The sequence below is a fragment of the Octopus bimaculoides genome, chromosome 6 (genome assembly GCF_046866305.1).
Source record: "Octopus bimaculoides isolate indiv1 chromosome 6, ASM4686630v1, whole genome shotgun sequence".
NCBI classification, from domain to species: Eukaryota; Metazoa; Mollusca; class Cephalopoda; order Octopoda; family Octopodidae; genus Octopus; species Octopus bimaculoides.
The window spans coordinates 46495497-46516861 of NC_142933.1; the positions used below are offsets into that span (position 1 = coordinate 46495497).

The 21365-nt window shown below is 38.2% G+C and overlaps 1 protein-coding gene across 2 annotated transcripts in view; it reads right to left on the reverse strand.

Annotated features, from left to right (window-relative positions):
• The window catches only part of LOC106873568 (chromatin-remodeling ATPase INO80), a 77303-nt gene extending 56243 nt beyond the window's left edge, over positions 1 to 21060 (reverse strand). The window contains exons 1-2 of one of the 2 annotated variants that reach the window (XM_014921000.3): positions 20960 to 21060; positions 6600 to 6756 (exon numbers count right to left, since the gene is read on the reverse strand). In XM_014921000.3, the coding sequence (XP_014776486.1) occupies positions 6600 to 6745 (146 nt within the window). In that variant the 5' untranslated portion in view covers positions 6746 to 6756; positions 20960 to 21060. Of the gene's footprint in view, positions 1 to 6599; positions 6757 to 20937 lie in introns of both variants that reach the window. The other variant, XM_052968870.2, reaches the window with a different exon arrangement.
• Between the last annotated feature and the right edge of the window lie 305 nt (positions 21061 to 21365).

Here is a 21365-nt window from a genome sequence, read left to right on the forward strand (position 1 = left end):
TTTCCTTAGATATAACTAATAACTTTTCATACTTAGGTAACTTAATTAGCAGTATGAGACACAAATGCACAGATGTTCACTCCACTGCCCATACATTATATGAATAAAGGTATATTAAATTCTTAACAAGATTGACCTTTGATTTATTGATTTTATCTTTGCTCCCAGTGAGGCAGAACAACCACTTGATAACAACTAGGGCCAATGCAAAATGAGAAGGGAAAAATAATCTCAAGAATTTTACAAACATGACGCAGCTCCAAGGGAAAACATTCTGATCCGAACAGAGTTGCCACCCATGCTGAAATCTCAGGATATGAAGAGCCAGAGAACTGCATGTGTGTGTGTGTGTGTGAGTGAGAGAGAGAGAGCTATACACACACATACTCCTATGTGTGTGATATGTCTATCTGTGCATGAAAATGTGCTAATACATATGTATGTACACACACATGATGTAGAACTAGTTGGTTGAATCATAACCTAAAGCTAATGTTTCTTTACTTCTCTACTACTTGTCAAAATTTCAGAGTTTCTTCATCTACTTTAACATCATTCTCTATTCTCATTTTAAAGCTTCATTTATCTCAGATCAACACTCTTACAGCCTTTCTGCAACACTCCTGATACAAAGGCCAAGTTCTTCAAATGATGAATTGACAGGAAAAGTAACCTCTCCTAAACCTGTGGTAGAGACATCATATCTCATCAAGAAGACTATACCTTTGCTAACTAGGAACAAGAGACAGTTACTAAGTACTTGAACAATAAGAAATAATGATGCCTTTAAACCTGCATGCTGTGATAGAAAATGAATGAGTGTGTTCAAGTGGTAGATATCTATCACCAGCAGCAATCCAAAAACGTCTGCAAGGCATTAGCTATTTATGAGATAATATTGTTGCTAAAACCATTTACAATGCTCGTCTTGAAGGCAAGTATTGTAAAACTCACCAGAACCAGAATATATCCAGGCCTTAAAAAAAAAACCGCAGGCATGGCTATGTGATAAGAAACTTGCTTCCCAACCACATGGTTCTAGGTTCAGTCTCACAGCAAGGCACCTTGAGCAAATGTCGTCTTCTACAGCCTCAGGCTGACCAAAGACTTGTGAGTAAATTTGGTAGAAGGAAACTGTAAGAAGCCTATCATGTGTGTGTGTACTTATATATATATATATATCATTGTGTGTATGTCTTTGTGCCTGAGCTTGTCCCACAACCACTATACAACTGGTGTTGGTGGTTTACGTCCCTGTAACTTAACAGCTTGTCATAGAGACCAATAGAATAAGCACCAAGGTTAACAAAAACTAAGCACTGGGGGTTGATCCATTCAACTAAAAAATCTTCAAGGCTATGCCCCAGCATAGCTGCAGTCTAATGACTGAAACAAGATAATATAATATTAGTGGAAGATTCTCATAAAAACAGTAACCTTGTGCAAATACAAGAGGCCATATATTATTCTATGGGGCAGAAAATACAAATCATGTACTGTGTGTATACCATTGTGCTTCTCAGCACATTATTTTGAATCTGATTCTTGATCCATACATTTGTAACGACCGTGCAAAGCGAGGTGACGAGAATGGCTCCTTAGTACATCACACAGTTGATACAATAAATATAAAAGGAATAAATGCGTATATGAGCCAGAGGGAAAAGAAAGACATAACTGGATAGAATGTTTAAGAGATTTTATTGATATGCTAACATGTGTGACTGTGTGTGCGTCATGTATACAGAATATTGATATGTTAACATGTGTGACTGTGTGTGCGTCAAGTATAGAGCATTGAAAGAGTCTATAATGAGAAGTTAGAAGAATGTTCATAGACACAAGAATGAGAAATACCAGTTCGTAGTCAATTGTACACGATAGTTGAAATACTGTATGAAGAAGTTGTGGCAATAATGTAAAGTTAGTTGAGGTACGTTGTATGTGAAGTTGTGGCTGTGATGCAGAGCCAGTTGAGGTACATGTCATAAGTGAAGTAATGGCTGTGATGCAGAGCTGGTTGAGGTAGATGTCATACGTGAAGTTGTGGCTGTGATGCTGCTGCCTGGGTCACTTGGTACAGGAGTTCTCGCAAGATGTATATTTGCTGTTAACCACGGGGAAGTAATTCACGTACATTGTTGTGTTAGTACCTGTGTAAGTTGCTGGTTGCTGTGTATGTAGAGAGATGATGTTGATGACGTTAAGAAGATGATGCATCATATTATATCAATGAAGAGATAAGGTCCTAGCAGTTATCAGAGTAGCTTCTTGAGCACTTGACTTATGACTTAAATGTTTATCTCTATTGCCACATATTGTACCCACTGTAGATGTTGCAAGCTTCAATGGTTTGCCAATGTGGCTGACTTTTTTCTCTTGCATCAAACCTCTTTAAGACATTAAGATTAATATCCCTTTACATTTTGGAAATGTAGTTGATTTGCATACATTGAATCTTTTTAAGACACCAAGTTAAACATCTCTTTTGCCTTTTCACACAACTGCCTTCAGTTCCAGTGTATGGCTCCTTTCTTGATGTTTTGTGTTGTAGGTAAACCCAACAAGTGTTGATCAACAATTGCCCACAAATATGTATTTTCAAAAATAGTGCCAGGAAAGAACTGGTATTTTTTTTTTTTTTTTGAGAGAGAAATGATTGTTATCGTATTTCTATGAATGTGAGAATGGAAAAGAGAAGATGAAAGGCTAATGGAGTTTGGTGGGAGGAAGTACTGTATGATTACAGTTGGTTGAAGGGTTAATAGGTTCATGGGCATTTCGTATCTTGTACTTTTCATTGGAGCCATAAAAACTCAAGACTCTGCCCACACACACACACACAACACATATAGCTACAGTCATAACTATCATGCTGATACTATTATTGTCGATGCCAGTCAGTTATTCAAAAGTTGGTGGGTGGTATTGTCTGAGGTGGTCATATTGCTTTTGCTAATTTTATTGTTGCTGTTTAGTCTTGGGTCAATCTTCACTGACCTAAGATTGAAAACATTTCATTCAACATTTAAAATACACTGAAGTGACACATCCTTTCATATTTATTTTAGATGGAGTTACTTATCTTGTTTACACTATTGCTGCTGTTGGTCATCAACCCTTTAGCATTTAAACTGGTTATATCCAGCCCAAATATTTTTATGTTTTATGTTCAAACCAGCTAGATCTGGCCTTTCACACCTACTCTACAATGAGATTCTAAAAAACAATTACATCATCGAAATCTCAAAGCACCAAAATAATGCTGTTTAATTCAAAACAATATTAATTATATAAACATTATACTTGACAGTGTAATCTGAATGCTAAAGGGTTCAAGAACTGATGGGTTGGTAATAGTGGTGGTGGCGGCATTAGCTTTGGTGTTGATATTTCTTTTATTTATTATTTGTTTCAGGTACAAGATTGCAGCCATGCAGGGGTACTGCCTTGAAGTGTTTCGTCGAACAAACCAACCCCAGTACTATTTATTTAAGTCTGGTGCTTATTCTATAGGTCTCTTTTGCTGAACCACTAAATGACAGGGTCATAAAAAAAAACATCAGTTTTCAAATAGTGGTTGGTGAACACACACACCACACAGACATAAAAAAAAAACATAGTGAAAAATTCAGCCCTACACTTTGTGTTTATATTGGTGCATATATACAGAAACATATATGTCTTGTGATTAATCATCATTATTATCATCCTTTAACGTCCATTTTTCATGCTGGTATGGATTGGACAAGGCTCCAGTCTAATTTGGCTTGGTTTCTACAGCTGGATGCCCTTCCTAACACCAACCACTTTACAGTGTGTGCTGAGTGCTTTTAATGTAGCACCAGCATAGGACAACTGTAAGCCAATCCTCTTCATCAGAGAGACTGGCCTTAACATGATATTAATGAATTTCCGTTGGCTGCGGAAGATTTTGATAATGTAAGTGAAGAAAATTACAGCATTCAAAAACTTACAAAATTATCTATAATTACAGATTTCACAGAAAAAACTGGTCCACAATACAATTTACCTCCTGATGCTCAACACTTGGATTCTCTATTTTTATTTTGACCGGAAATTTTTTTTTCCAAAGTATCATGGAGGCAATGAAACAGATATGCCCAACGACTGATTTCTGTTTGTGGAAGATCCGATCTGCTATGACAATATTGGACAGATAAAGTAGAAGGCTATCTGTGTGACACTAACCCACAACTATAAACATGACAGTTATTCTACCTTTGGACCAAAGCAATCCTTCAAATTTTGCTATTCATTTTAGAAATTATATTCTTACCAGCTAGAATTGTATGCTATTGTTGTCATAAAAACTAATAAACTTTGAAAGAACATGAAATAATTCTTTTTTGAAATGATGGATCTGAAAATAAATGAAGCTGTAGTGAGACATGTTAGCTCTATTTTGTTGTGGCAGCATAGCACAGTTGTGCTGTACCCATTTCACCCATTTACTGCTATCAGCGGAAGGACACATGGAGCAACTTCCGCCCAATAGTAAAATGCGGTCTTTTTAAGCATCTGAGAGAGTGGCTGTTGAGATGTCACTGTGTTAATATGACTTTGTCAAGCTGTCCAGTGATTATTAGCACATGTAACAACATGCTGACATTTACTTTGTACACCACACATCATGCAACTCATGCCTTAGTAAGTTTGTCAAATTCCTCTGGATATCTCTACACCTGAGATATACTATAAAATATGCTTTCTAAAGTGGTAATTATAACTTTTAATACCATTCCTGTTACATTACAGCATTTGCTATGAAGTACCACTGCTTTGATTTTTCTCTCCAACATTGAGTGGCAGTTTAAACAGCCTTAACTATTTTCACTACTTATTTGCTGAAATATTATCCTGGTTTTTATAACCAATTTGAAGATTTGACAGCCCTCAAAATTTTCAAATAACTGCTAAAAATGTTATTCTGGTTATTATAGAAAATTTGGAAACTTGGCAAAGTAGAAAGCCTTAGCGGCAATCTCAAGATATCTACAGAATTGTTATTCTAGTCTTTGTAACCTACTTGAAGATAATTCTTCTTTAACATTTCTAGCGTCCTTGTAATTCTGTTATGCTACTTTAACAGTGTTCATATTCAACACTGCACAACCTTTTAATGGAGTTGGTCTATATTCATTCTACAGCCTATAGCCTACTTTCATTAAAATATATAGTAAGTGATGTCAAATTAATTTATGTCTTGCTACATACCACCTTCAGCAAATGCTTTAAATTAAATAACATTCACAACAGAAACAAAATCTTTTGTACACACTTTGTTCAGAGTTCGTTTAAAAAATGTAAAGAAATAAATTATTATTTATAACAAAGAAAAAAATGCCATCTGAATTTCTTAAAGTCTTGAGACTTCCTTCCCCATGACATTCTTGCTTATATTTAGTTATCTTCTGTCTTATGTTACATTGATGTTCATAGTCTTTTGCCTTGCCAATATTAAGTTTGCAAGTCCATCCTCAATTAACTACAGTAATGTAACAAGAAGAGTTTTAAAAGTTATAATTACCACTTTACAAAGCATATTTTATAGTGTATGTAGGAAGGTTTCAAATACAGGTATTTTATAGTGTGTGTGTATGTGTCGGAAGGTTTTAAATACAGGTATTTTACAGTGAAATGCAATTTCACTGGTTTTTAAGGTTGCGAGTTAATTCAATGAGGTTATATTGTAGTGACTGGTAGCAAGGTTCATTGAATGAGTGATGAAAAAACATTAGATTAGAAGGCGAATGTATAAAGAAATATACTTTATTCAGGAGAGGACACCCTCTCATATGAGCAGCGGTAATTGATATTACAGTATGTATGTGAATGTTTGAACAAAAAAATAACAGGTGCAAAATGAATATGTAATTTCAGGTGTAGAGATGGCCAGAGGGGTTGACAAACTTACTAAGGCATAGTCTTTGATGAATTGTGGTACAGTATGGGCAAATTTTGAAATCCAACGAACCTTTATGCAGATATACCTTTTAAAGGGATGTGATAAACCTATTATAATGGGTAATACTAAGTGTACTTTTTCTTTTTCTTTTGTGATGTAATCTTTGGACTAGCAATGTTTGCGGCTGAAGATAGCTTTAAACCATCTTTTATATCAACAATATACATATACTGATGTAATGACAGATTGACAGATTGTTTATAAAGCTTGAAATACGTGTACCACGATATCCTTTGTGTTGTTTTCAATTTATGTTTGATATATTTTTTCACCTCTGCCACTATCTGGCGTATACAGGTGCTTACACTTATCATGTATTACCTCTAAACTTTGAGGTAATACCTATATATATATATATACATACACACACACACATATATATGTATAACTCAGATGTAGATTGCATCAAATAACCAGTTGGAGGAGGCATCATCCTGGGGTTAAAAATAGCAGTAACGTTGGCTCCTACAGAATAGCCATATTTAAGTGGCAATAAACATGAATTCCTTACATATATATATATATATAAAAGAGAAATAAGAAAAAGAAATGAAATATCAGAAGAACGAAGCTGTGAAAGTAGAAACATAAAGCAGAAATAAAACCTTACCTATCATCATTTATTGGGGTATCAAGAACTTTAGTTACATAGGCCAGGAAAGACTCCAAACCGAGGGCCTTTTCAAGACGTTGAATATGAAGTGGTCGACATGATTGTTGGCCATAATTATGCTCTATGGAGGTCTTGGAGGACATCTTGCTTTGTCCTAAAACATTTAAATAAAGTAAATAATGTAAATATATTGCAATATAGTTTTTTCTGAAAACAACGTTAAATTTTTAGAGGGGACATGAAATATATCAAACAAATTACACCTTTTATCAACAGATTGTCTATTTCCTAAGGATATATAATACATACAGTGTGGGCCAAAAGTCATGCACAAAATAATTTCAGCACGCTTCAGAATAGTCAAAGACATCATTCGATATTTTTAAAATTGAATAAAATAAACAAATGATGAATACACACATACTTGTACATATTGAACAAAATGGATAATAATAATGTAATATAAATAAAATGTCAAATTTTTTGGTGTGTGACTTTTGGACCACCCTGTATTTTCATTAATGATTTGTCTATTCCTTTCACTGTATAGATTTAAAAAAAAAATGGATAACAGAAGAAGGAGACATTAAAATAAGAGGTATATTGTAAGGAGTTGATAATCTTATTTCTATATTGAATAACAAAATTTTTTCTGTCATTTGTTTCCAAATAGTTGCACAATTTACAAAAAAAATAAATAAAAAAATCCAAGTATTATTTAACAGAAATATAAAGACAAATCAAGTTTTCTACATTTCCAAATTAACCCTTTAGCATTCAGATTACTTTGTCAAATGTAATGCTTATTTGCTCACATTGTTTTGAATTAATCCTACCATTATCTCATTGCTTTGAGATTTTGATAATGTGATTGTTTACTTTTAGAATGACATTCTAAGATAGGTGGGGGCAGATCTGGCCAGTTTGAACATAAACTAGAGGGAATATTTGGGCTGGATATAGCCAGTTTAATCCTTTAGCATTCAGATTATTCTGTCAAATGCAAAGCTGAATTAATCATGCATCATCTTGTAGCTTCAAGATTTCAGTGATGTGATTGCTTATTTTTATAATGACATTATAGGGTAGGTGTGAGAGACCAGCTCTGGTAAGTTTGAACATAAAACAGGTAGAATATTTAGGCTTGATATCACTGGTTTAAATGTTACCGAGTTAAAAACCAGAATCTCTAGCAAGACAGATATATCAATGGTAGTTGTTGTTGTTGGCACTCCGTCGCTTACGACGTCGAAGGTTCCAGTTGATCCGATCAACGGAACAGCCTGCTCATGAAATTAACATGCAAGTGGCTGAGCACTCCACAGACATGTGTACCCTTAATGTAGTTCTCAGGGATATTCAACATGACACAGTGTGACAAGGCTGACCCTTTGAATTACAGGCAAAACAGAAACAGGAAGTAAGAGTGAGAGAAAGTGGTGGTGAAAGAGTACAGCAGGGTTCGCCACCATCCCCTGCCGGAGCCTTGTGAAGATTTAGGTGTTTTCGCTCAATAAACACTCACAATGCCCGGTCTGGGAATCGAACCAATGGTAGAATAATTATACATTTCTCCAAACTGTCAATAATGTGCTGCAAGCTCAGTAACAAGACACTGAGAACTTTGGTAACGGTGTTGAGATCCAGGAAATCTCTTGATGTGCATAGGCTGGACTACTTGTTCTTAACGCTGGTCTCTTAGTGGACCAGACTAGACCAGACCAGACCAGACTGGACAAAACTAGACCCTGTATGCGTGAGTGTGTGTGCAGGATTTATTCTTTTACTTGTTTCAGTCATTTGAGTGGAGTTATGCTGGAGCACTACTTTGAGGAGTTTTAGTTGAACAAATCAACCCCAAGTCTTATTTTTTAAGTCTAACACTTATTCTATCAGTCTCTTCTGCTGAACCGCTAGTTTACGGAGATGTAAACACACCAACACCAGTTATCAAGCATTGATGGGGAGACACAAAGATATATGCACATAAATATAACAGGCTACTTTCAGTTTCTTATTTCTTGACTGCCCACAAGGGGCTACACACAGAGGGGACAAACGGATTAAGTCGATTATATCGACCCCCAGTGCGTAACTGGTACTTATTTAATCGACCCCGAAAGGATGAAAGGCAAAGTCGACCTCGGTGGAATTTGAACTCAGAAAGTAACGGCAGACGAAATACCGATAAGCATTTCGCCCGGCGTGCTAACGTTTCTGCCAAACTCGCCGCCCTTTCAGTTTCTGCCTACCAAATCCACTCACAAGGTTTTGGTCAGCCCGAGTCTATAGTAGAAGTCACTTGCTCAAGGTGCCACACAGTGAGACTGAAACCGGAACCATATGGTTAGCAAACAAGCTTCAAACATTTGGCTCCAAACTTTGGCAGAAAGCAATACTGCCTTCCTTGAACTCTCACTAGTGCTTAGTGTGTGATGCAGAGTGATTGCAGACAGAATATTTTTACACAGTGAAATTCCTTTGCTATACAGAAATGTCTATATACCTTGATAACAATATGAGTGAGGGAAAATACCTCAAGGTAGTGTTTGGTATACTAAATACAAATACAGTACGGTCTCATAAATGTAACATAGTAAATGTAAAAAATCCCAATTAAATGAAAATATTTATGCAATTACGACATGAAAACACTTGGTACACCAGCAGTAGGTTGGTACATGTTTATAGCTGAGTAGACTAGAATAACAGGAAATGAAGTGCCTTGCTCAAGGACACAATGTGTTGCATAGTCCTGGAATCAAACCCATGAACTTAAGATAGGGCCCAGTACCCTAAACACTATGCCATGTGTCTTCACAAACTGGTTTGTTTTATATCTATTTCTCCATGCTAGAATAGGTAAGATGAATATATCATTGAGGGACTGTATTACAGCTGAATGCCCTACTCATCACCAACCTTTACCTGTTTTTCAAATAAGGCATCTTTTATTTTACATACCTTTGAAAGTATGAAGTGAGTGAATGATTTGTTGAGAGAAGCGACAACATTACTTGACTTTCACAGCGAACCAATGCACACACACCTACCAAATATGTTCACAAATCCCTGAACTATAGCAGAAGACTCAACCTGAAACCACATGATTGTGAATTGAACTTTTTTAACCACACAACTACACCTGCATATCTTATCTATATATGCATACATATCAGATATGCTACCATCAATGTAAGCAGAATGAAAGCAAAGTATGAGGAGACTGTGGAGATATTGAAGCAGAGACAAGAGGATGATTGTGATATGTGCAAAATTGAAAAGATCCTCAACCAAACTCCTCAGGAGCAAGAAACAGTAATACAAATTCTTCTAGGTGAGTAAAAGTGGTGATAGAAGTGGGGCATGCATACTGTTAACTAAGCAATGAATAGCTAAATTAATTGAGGTAGTTGGGATGCAAAGCTGGATAAGTATACCTACAGAAGCATTCATTTTCAAGTATACCCTATAATCAGAATTGGCAGACAAACAGAACCAATACCATGAGGCCCTTCTGCAGATTACCTTAACAACGATTAGCAACAACTTCATTATCAGAGTTGGTGATTTTAACAGGCATGTTGGTCAAAATGACAAAGGCATCAATGATATTCATGTGTTCATGGCCTTGGCATGATAAATTAAGAGAGTGTAAGGCTCTGGGAGTGTGGTGATGCAACTGAACTAACAATTTGCAATATACACTTCAAGAAGCCAGCTAGCCATCTCATCACCTACCAATATGGTGCACAGATTTCATTTTCACAATGATATGAGACTGACAGACCTTTGTAAAGACCAAAGTCTTTCTTGGACTACCCAACATAGATAAGTGGCTAGATATTTCAGAGTCAGAGCTAAGTAGATTCAGAGACAGAAGACAATATAGAGAATACACAAAAGCTAAAAGATCTGTAGTTGGTTATAGGTTCAGAGAAATTGTTATTGACATATGACTATGAAAAAAAAAAAAAAAAAAAGTATAAAGGTGTAATAAGTAAAATGTGAGTCATTGATGGGTTCAGTAGTCAATTTAGTATGAAGGTAAGAGTCAATAGAAGCTTAGTCCTGATGATATAGTTCTCACAGCTGAATCTGTGGTAGAATTAGAGAGAAATTTCCAGGTGTGTTTTATGGCACAAAAGAAACTACTTTAAACTTGCAAAAATAATATTCAGGATGCCTTACTTCTACTAAATAAAGAAGCAGATGTGTTATGTAAGAGTAATTTTGAGGATCTGATCCAAGACTTTGCAATTAAAAGAAACAGAAAACTTCTCAAATAGTATACAAAAGTAAACATTATTTTCCATCTTACTGCTAGTTTTGTTTCATTTTGAAATATAAAATTTTATTTTATGGTTTATTATTGTTTATATTTTGAATTACATATGTATGGGGCATCAAAATCTTTTAAGTGCTTAGGGCCTCCAAGGTCTTAATCTGGCCCTGACCAGATAGTGTGTAAGAGGAGACTGCTGCATACACAAGTTTTGAGTGCTTGTTCAAAAACGAGACTAAGGAAGAATCGGAAGTGGTTAAGGTTGACCAGAAGATGCTACCTCTCACAGAGATTTCAAAGGACCATAATGACTGATAATATGTAGTGCTAGAGAGGACACACCCAGCCGTGAGAAAACACACATTAACACATGTGCTTAAGCTACAATATCATAGTCATCATTTAATGTCCGTTTTCCATGATGGCATGGTTTGGATGGTTTGACTGAAAACTATAAGCTGCACCAAATTCTAATCTGATTTTGGCATAGTTTCTACAGCTGGATGCCCTTCCTAACACCAACCACTCCAAGAGTGTAGGGGGTGTTTTTTATGTGCCAGTTACAAAACACTGGCATTGGCCACGACTTGTGATCTCACTTCACTTCACAAGTCTTCTCAAGCACAGTACATTGCCAAAGGTCTTGCTCACTTGTCACTGCCTTCGTGAAGCCCAAGGTTTGAAGGGTGCTTTTTATGTGTCACTGGCACAGGTGCCAGTTACGCGAAACTAGCACCAGCCATAACTATAATACAATATATATCATATATATATCTTTTGTTTCAGTCATTAGACTGCGACCATGCTGGGGCACTGCCTTGGAGAATTTTTTTGTCAAAGGAATTGAACCCAGTAGAAGAGAAGAAATTCACTGTTATTCTTTGTCATATTAACAGCATAGTACAATAGCATTAACTTTGTTGATACCAACCCAGCTGAGAGCATCTCTGGTTCTATGATACAAACTTCTTGTTTCAAAGTGATCTAAATTTAAACTTTCCATCAAAATTCCATATTTTGATGTTCCAAACACCAGCTTTAATAATGACAAAGTTATTTTACCAAATTCTTCATTATTTATGAAATTAAGTGAAAGAAAGGCAGTGTAGTTCAACAAAAAAAAAACTAGTGCAATGGTTAAGAGAAGGGAGTAATTGAGAGATGAGCAATAAGGTATGAGAGCTAGAAGCATAAATGATAAAGGCTTAACCAATAGAGACTTGCATGACTGTAGCATGGATGTAGCATAGATAAATAATAAAGAGATGTGATATGGATGTCAAGGGATGAAAGACTACCAAAGTGGCCAAGGATGTAGATTTGACAGTATGCAAATCATTACCATTTAATGTCTGTTTTCCATGGATTAGACAGTTTGACAGGAACTGACCAGCCAGAGAGCTGTCCAGGCTCCAATTGTTTGTTTTGGCATGATTTCTATGGTTGGATGCCCTACTTAATGTTAACCAGTTTACAGTGTGCTGGGTACCTTTTATGCGCTACTATGCCAATAGCATGTCACCAAAGACATGCCCCCCTTCCTCTTCCCATAGGCTCCCAAACTTTAGGATACCAACCATAAATGTAGATATGATGAAAAGTAGGCCTGGTGAAATTGTGGAAATGCTGGACTAGAGATGAGTGAAAGTGTGCAAGAGGTAAGATAGAAAGGAGCCTCAACAAAACTCCTCACAGATAAGAGACAATATGAATTCTTCTGAGCGAGTAATAGAGGCAGCAGGGATGGGATAAGAATACTGTTAGTTGAGAAATGGACAAAATAATTGAGAGAGTCAAAGTGTGTGATAGAACAAATAAGATGAGACTAGCTATAGATAACTCAACAGTGACATTCAATTCCTCATATGTCCTGCAGGCAGAATTAACAGAACGAAAGAGCTGCTTCTATGATATCCTTTTGTAGATTACTCAATGACAACTGACAGTGACAAATGATCTCAAAAGACATATTTTCTTTTCAGGTACACGACACTGCTTTTCCCCTTCCCAGGCTACAGGCCCACACCCCCAACACCCATACTGTTAGGATTGGCACTCTCAACGTCGGCACGCTGAAATGTAGATCTGGTGAAATTGTTGAGATGCTTGAACGGAGACGCGTAGATATGTGCTGCATCCAGGAAGTAAGATGGAGAGGAGGTTCTGCGAGGTTCCTCACAGGCAAAGAACACAGGTACAAGATTTTCTGGGCAGGGAACACTGACGGGGTCGGGGGCGTAGGAATACTTCTAGCGGAGAAATGGGTGGATAAGGTAATCGAGGTCGTTAGAGTAAGTGACAGAGTACTTAAGATCAGACTAGTGCTTCATCATAGATTAGCTACTGTCATCTCAGCCTATGCACCTCAACCGGGGCTACCAGATGGTCTGAAAGACCAATTCTATGACACCCTCTTGCAAACTACCTCGTCGACGAGTGACAGGGACCTTCTCTTTGTGGCTGGAGACTTCAACGGTCATGTCGGACGTCGTGCTGGAGGCTTCCATGGCATACATGGAGGCTATGGCTTCGGTTCCCGCAACGAGGAGGGAACCAGACTGCTGGAGTTCTGTGATGCAACCGATCTTATGGTCTGCAATACCAACTTCAGGAAACCTGCCAGTCACCTAGTCACCTACCGCTCCGGCAGACACTCTAGCCAAATCGACTACATCCTCGCCAGAAATAGGGAAAGAGGGCGGCTTATAAATGCCAAAACCTACCCTGGCGAAGAATGTACCCCACAACATAGATTAGTAGTTAGCGACTTTGGGATCAAGGCAAAATGGGTGCCCAGAATTAGACAGGCTTGGAGGAGAAGGGTGTGGAAGCTTAAAGACCCTGCAAACGGACAGAGACTTAGAGACAAGTTACTTGAAGCATTTAACGAAATAGAAGGGGATATAGCATCATACAACGTGGAAGACAATTGGAGATTTCTGCGGGACAACCTGTTGAAAGCCACCGACCAGATTTGTGGGTGGTGTAAGGTCCCCTCCCGACCCAGAGTAACGTGGTGGTGGAACAAGGAGGTAGACAGGGCTATTAGACAAAAGAAACAGGCTTGGAAGGACAGGAAGAACGGTGGTAGCAGGGAATTGTACCAATGTGCCAGAAGGGAGGCTAGGCGACAGGTTTATTTAGCCAGAGGGGAAGCAGATAAGGAAAGATTTGCCAATGTTCTGCGCCGTGAGGACCAAAGACTCGAGGTATTTCGTGTTGCAAGACAGTGTAGGAGAGAGAATAGTGATGTTGTAGGAGAGAAATGTGTTCGCATGGATGATGGTACGCTTGCATTAAATGAGGATGCAAAGAAAGAGGTCTGGAGATGCCACTACGATAGATTGCTTAATAAAGAGAATGAATGGGAGAAAGAGAGCCTGCCGTATGTCGACCCAATAGAGGGACCAGCTATCCGAGTTGATAGTACCAGGGTAGATAAAGCAATTAAGAGTATGAAGACCGGGAAAGCCCCCGGCCCATCAGGAATCACTGCAGAGATGCTCAAAATATCTGGCAGTGTTGGCTATAGCCTAGTCACCCGTATTACGAACCAGGTGATACACGAAGGAGTCATACCCAATGACTGGTGTAGCAGCATCATAGTCAACTGCTACAAAGGTAAAGGTGACGCTTTAGATACAAATAATTACAGAGGCATCAAGCTGTTAGATCAGGTTATGAAAGTTACAGAGAAGGTCATAGCCCAACTAATTAGGGAGCGAATCAATTTAGATGAGATGCAGTTTGGGTTCGTGCCAGGTAAAAGCACTACTGATGCCTTATTTCTGGTGAGACAGTTGCAGGAGAAATACCTAGCTAAGGATAAACCTCTGTACCTGGCTTTCGTTGACATGGAGAAAGCCTTTGACAGGGTCCCCCGATCCCTTATCTGGTGGTCAATGAGGAAACTTGGGATAGAAGAATGGTTAGTGAGAGCTGTGCGAGCCATGAACAGAGATGCTGCCAGTAAGGTGAGGGTTGGAAATGAGTACAGCAATGAATTCCGGGTAGAGGTAGGGGTCCACCAAGGTTCCGTCCTCAGCCCCCTCTTATTTACCATAGTCCTCCAGGCAATCACAGAGGAGTTCAAGACAGGTTGCCCCTGGGAGCTCCTCTATGCTGATGACCTTGCCCTAATTGCGGAGTCACTATCAGAACTAGAGGAGAAGTTTCAGGTGTGGAAGCAAGGTCTAGAATTGAAGGGCCTTAGAGTCAACCTAGCTAAAACCAAAATCCTAATAAGTAGGAAGGTAGATAAAACACAAACCCCTTCAGGTAGATGGCCCTGCTCAGTATGTAGAAAAGGAGTAGGTAGTAACTCTATAAGATGTACCCGGTGCAAGCTATGGACACATAAGAGGTGCAGCAACATCAAAGGCAGGTTAACTAGCAAGTTAGTTTTTGTTTGTGGCAGATGTTCAGGTGCAATAAAGACTGCAAACAAACAGGAAACAACTTCTATCTCATTCCAGGGTGAAAAACTAGAGGTAGTCGATAGCTTCCGCTATCTGGGCGACCAAGTTAGTAGTGGGGGTGGGTGCGCTGAAAGTGTAGCTGCTAGAATAAGAATAGCCTGGGCAAAGTTTAGAGAGCTCTTACCCCTACTGGCGACAAAGGGACTCTCACTCAGAGTAAAAGGCAGACTGTATGACGCATGCGTACGAACAACCATGCTACATGGCAGTGAAACATGGGCTGTAACTGCTGAGGACATACGTAAGCTCGCAAAGAATGAAGCCAGTATGCTCCGTTGGATGTGTAATGTCAATGTGAATACTCGTCAGAGTGTAAGTATCTTGAGAGAAAAGCTGAACATTAGAAGCATCAGTTGTGGCGTGCAAGAGAGACGATTGCGCTGGTATGGACATGTGGTGAGAATGGAGGAGGATAGCTGCGTGAAAAAGTGCCACACCCTAACAGTTGAGGGAACCCGTGGAAGAGGTAGGCCCAGGAAGACCTGGGCTGAGGTGGTGAAGCAAGACCTTCGTACATTGGGCCTCACCGAGGCGATGACTACTGACCGAGACCTTTGGAAATGTGCTGTGCGTGAGAAGACCCGGCAAGCCAAGTAAGATCGTTGCCAGTGCCCCTGGACTGGTTCTTGTGCGGGTGGCACTTGAGATGCACCATTTTGAGCGTGGCCGTTGCCAGTACCGCCTGACTGGCTCCTGTAGGATTTTCGAGCGAGATCGTTGCCAGTGCCCCTGGACTGGCTTGTGCGGGTGGCACATAAAAGACACCATTTCGAGCGTGGCCGTTTTCGTGCGGGTGACACGTAAAAGCACCCACTACACTCTCTGAGTGGTTGGCGTTAGGAAGGGCATCCAGCTGTAGAAACTCTGCCATATCAGACTGGAGCCTGGTGTTGCCATCCGGTTTCACCAGTCCTCAGTCAAATCGTCCAACCCATGCTAGCATGGAAAGCGGACGTTAAACGATGATGATGATGATGATGATGTTGGCCAACACAATGATGGCTTCTGTGATATACAAAGCAGCTAGGGATATAGTTCAAGAATGGAAGAGGGTGTGAGGCTTCTGAGTTCAGTGAATCAACTGATCTAACAATTTGTAACATTTTGAGCCAACCAACCATTTCACCACCAGAAAGCAGGAGCAGAAGCGCTATTGTAAATATCAATACCTTTCCTGGTGAAAACTACAACATGGACTTGTAGCTAATGATTTCAGAGCTAGGCAGACACAAGAAGTTGACATAGAGAAGGAAGATATAAAAATGAAAAGATTCTGCAACTGGAATAGGTTTAGAGAAATTCCAATCAATGCATGACTGGGGAGAAAAAAATTTGAATATCTACAGTATAGATGATGACCTGCTTAGAGTTACAGATCAGACAAGGAGTTGGAGCAATGCCTGAAGGTTGTGGCGGTGGAACGACACAACTGATTGGGTAGTAAAGGTTAAGAGAAAGGCTTGGAAAACTCAGAAAGAGAGTGACAGTAAAGAAAATTATCAAATGCCAAGAACCTGCAGGGGGACTTGTAATTCAAAATAACAGCAGTGTGGTAGATAAATAGTTAAGGATACAAAGGGAAGGAAAGCTGTAGGCTCACCACAGGTAGTTATGGAGATGTTCAAAATATCTGGTGAAGTAGGATACATAATTACCTTTTGGATAGCTAAATTAAGTTATACATGAAGGTGTCATACTGAATTGTTGGCAGAACAATATCATCATAAACTGTTACAAAGGCAAAGAAGATGCCTTACTGAGAGAATATTATAGAGGAATCAAACTACTGAATTCAGTTATGAAGGTCACAAAGAGGAGTGTCATAGCACAATTGATCCATGACAAGTAGACTTAGACAAAATGGAATTTGGCTTTGTACAAGGAAGAGATACCACAGATGCAATCTTCTTACAGAGGAAACTGCAGAGTTACTTGATTAAGAGTAAGCCACGATTCCTGGCATCCATTGACTTGATGAAGGTGTTTTGGTCATTGAGGAAACAAGACGTAGATGAATGGCTTGTGAGGGGTATACACTCTATGTACAAAGGTACAAAAAGTCAGTCAACAATTTCAGTGACAAATTTAGCATGAAGGTAGAAGTCTGCTCCAATTCATCATAGCTCTACAGGCCATCACAGAGGTGTTTAAACTTGGCTGTCCTTTGGAAGTCTCTATGTTGATGATTTAATTCACTATAGTGAAATTAAAGAGGAAATTCTAGGTATGAAAGCTAAACCTAGAATTGGGAGGCTTCAAGGTAAACTTAGCAAGAAGGAAAGAAGGCAAGAGCCTGATATGTTCAGAGAAATGACTTGCTTGACATGCAGAAAAGGAGTAGGTATAAACTCTGTATATTGTACTCAATATAAGCAATAAAAGGTGGAGTAGAATCACAGGTAGACTAACAAAGAAAGTAAGCTTCATATGAGACAGGTGTACTGGAGCAGTATGCACTGTAAGCAACCTTGCAATACATTCTCTTAAATGCTTGGCTGGTTCAGTAGAAGTAAACAGATTTCATTATTTAGGGGATGTAATTAGTGAGGGAGATGGTTGCTCTGAAAGAATAATAGCCAAAGTAAGAATGGGTTGGAAAAAGTTTAGAAAGCTATTACTACTACTGGCAACAAAGGTATTTTCCCTCAGCGTGAAAAGCAGATTGTTTGCTTGTATTAGAACTGCAATGCTGTATGGTGGTGAGACATGGGCCTTAAATGCAAAGGACTTGAAAAGATTAAAAAGAAATGAAGATAGTATATTTTGATGGATGTGCAATGAAATGTAAACAAAGTATAAATCTGTTGAGAGAAAAACTGAGCATAAGAGGATTTAGATGTAGTGTGCAAGAAAGATTGTGCTACGAGATGCATATGAATAAGGACAGTAATATAAAGAAATGCCGATCACTTAATGTGGATGGAGAATGTGGCAAAAGGGAAGCAGAAATTGTATGGAAGCACCCGCCCATAACCTTTTACTCTCGTACATAGGGCAGGGCAAAACGAAAGTATAGGAGCATAGTTTATAGTAACCATTGGTCTGTCGATGCAATTGTAAATATGAACAAGTGTTAAGTGCCCAAGGAACAAGAGATATGAGGTTGGGAGGGGTTAGTATGGATTTAGAAGTCTTGATGACCTCTCAGACCTTCAAGGCTATTGTGGTACCGATTCTGTGGCAATAAACCAAGATTAAGCAGAGGCGTCCGAAGGTAATTGTTCCAGCTAGTAACACCACCAGTAATACCAAGCATTATCGTGGTAAACCTGCCTCGTCCTCAACCCCAGAAGCAAACAATGCAGAGACATCTCCCAGTCTAGAAACGTCAGGTTACTTTGTGCAAAGCCCTCTCTCATAAATACCACATCATCCATTTGCGAAGATGGGAGAGCCCAAATAGAGTTAGAAGACTGTCGTCAGTGACGAAAAAAAAAAAAATTTTAATTTAAAAAAGCAGTTCCACATGTCATCTTTTACCTTTTACTTGTTTCAGTCATTAGACTGGGCCATGCTGGGGCACCGCCTTGAATTTTTAGTCGAACGAATCGCCCCCAGTACTTGTTTTTTTCAAAAGTTTGGTACTTATTCTATCGGTCACTGGTGCCGAACTGCTAAGTTACGGAGAAGTAAACATACCAACACCGGTTGTCAAGCGGTGGTGGGGACAAACACAAACACATGACGGGCTTCTTTCAGTTTCTGTCTAACAAATCCACTCGCAAGGCTTTGGTTCATTGTGTATTTCATGTTTCCAGCCCCTGTGGTTAATAAAGGAGCTACTACAAAATGATAACCAGCAATCAAATGAATGCTAGATATCTTGAAGAGGTAAGAAATGAAGGTCAAAGTATCTTTGATCCCTCTATTTAGCTGATAACTATATACATGTCAAATATATCGAATGCTTGTAATCTCAAATTTGATTCATTGAAGAAGGGGAAGGAGTAGCATTCCCAGTCAGTTTTGATTGAACAAGACCAATGATTAAAAGTGTTAGTTTTATCACTGCATCTTAAAAATATCGAAGTCTACATTATCTAATGTACGATTTTTTTAAAATTCAAAACAACAGGATAAGATATAAATTGAGGGATATTTAGCAGCTATTGTTAGTATGCCGAGCAACAATTTAGTGGCCGTTATCATCGAGGGCTTTTGTAGAGAATAAAATTCAAGGAAACATCCAAGACACAAAGAGGAACAGGACATAACATCTTGAACCAAGCAAACAAGAATTTGCCAAAATATTGCTATATAATAAGTAATGAATATAAATCTTTACTATTATTATTACATGATTAGTAACCAATATAAAAAAAACAAATTATTACATAATTAGTAATCAGTTACATACTATACACGCCTATTTAATATGAAAGTATCAAAAAGACTCAATACCACAGCGTGATTTGGAATCAATTAATCTTGTGAAATAAACCAGGTTTATGTGTCTTGAAAGTAATGCCATATCAATACTGTATAAAACACAGCAGACGAACATTGATTCCAATCTTTGATCAAAAATGAAATAATTCTTTTTTACAATAATCTTTCTCTCAAGACTACCTTAATGAAAAGATTTGGTAATCACACTGGAGACACAAGTTCAATTTTAGCCAAGTGAAATTACTCTAAATTAGATAAAGACGACTTAATAGCTGTCTAGAAAACACTAGGAACCTTTAGGCGGTTGCTCCATTGCTAGGAAAAACAGCCAAATCTCCCTCAGATTATAACGCTATCGTTTTAAAAAGTGGGATATTGGGTAATATAGTCCTTGGTATATTAAAAGGGAGTAACCACGGCTGGAACACACAGCTCTACTTGATCAGATCTAAGAACTTAGGGATAAACAACTAAGGAAGTTGTTCACGAAAGGTAATGAAACTTTGAGCTGAGAGTAATAAGGTAAATACAAGCATTTACATTAAAAAGGATCGGCTTGTCAATTTGGATCCAGTCTACAAGGTTGAAAAGCCTAGATTTCACCAGACTTCTGAGAAGGGTAAACAAGAAAAATATCATTACGTCAATGTTAATAAGGGACTTTTTACTTCTTCAGTTGTTCACATCTTAGTTAATTATCAAACAGAGATACTTAAAAAAATAAAAATTGACCAAGATAAATAACGAAGGTGACTCGAGTGTATTTAATCATTGGCAGGATTGGATACGATGCAACTAAATATAATTAAAACTCACGAATTAGAGGGAAAGTGTGTGTGTATAATATATACACATACACACATATTTATTTATATTAGTTCGTGATTAGTAAACGGGCTCGTGTGACAGCTGACTTTACCAGATCTATAGAAATATTTGCCGAGGAAAAATTCAAAGACAAACAGTAAGCGATACATAAAATCCTGTTTCGACGAAAGAAAATTATCAGCAATACAGCAGCGACCGCTACATTACTAACAGCTTAGAGAAAGCAGCTAGTGTAAAAATAACAACGCTACTACACGACGAAAAGACTGGGTTTGCATGTCTTTTTGCCACCCGTGTCAGGCAGCGAGAGAGTGAGAGAGAAAAAAAAATTATATATAGATATATATGTACATACATACAAATCTTTCACGACATACCTTCGGAGTCGATTCGTCCCTGTTAAGTCTGTCCGCATCGAGAGCGATGTTGCCAGAATAACAAGTCCCAATATGGCGAATCGAGTGCGTTCCAGGGTAATAATGTCTGGTAGCGGCAAATAAAACCTCACTCATAACTTTCCTCTTACTTCGTGGGGGGGCTCCCGCCATTATTCGTGTCGACGGAAAACCACGATAACACTCCGTTATTCTTACAAGTAATAATTATATTTTATTTATTTTTTATTATTTGCTATTTCATAAATACCAAAATAAGTGATGAATTAATAAAAATTACAATTTATTATCAAATTGTTATAAATTTTAATTTTATTTTTTATATAAAAAAAATAATTTCCCGCCATTTAATTTTTATTTGTCTTATAAAAGTTTAGAATATAAAAAA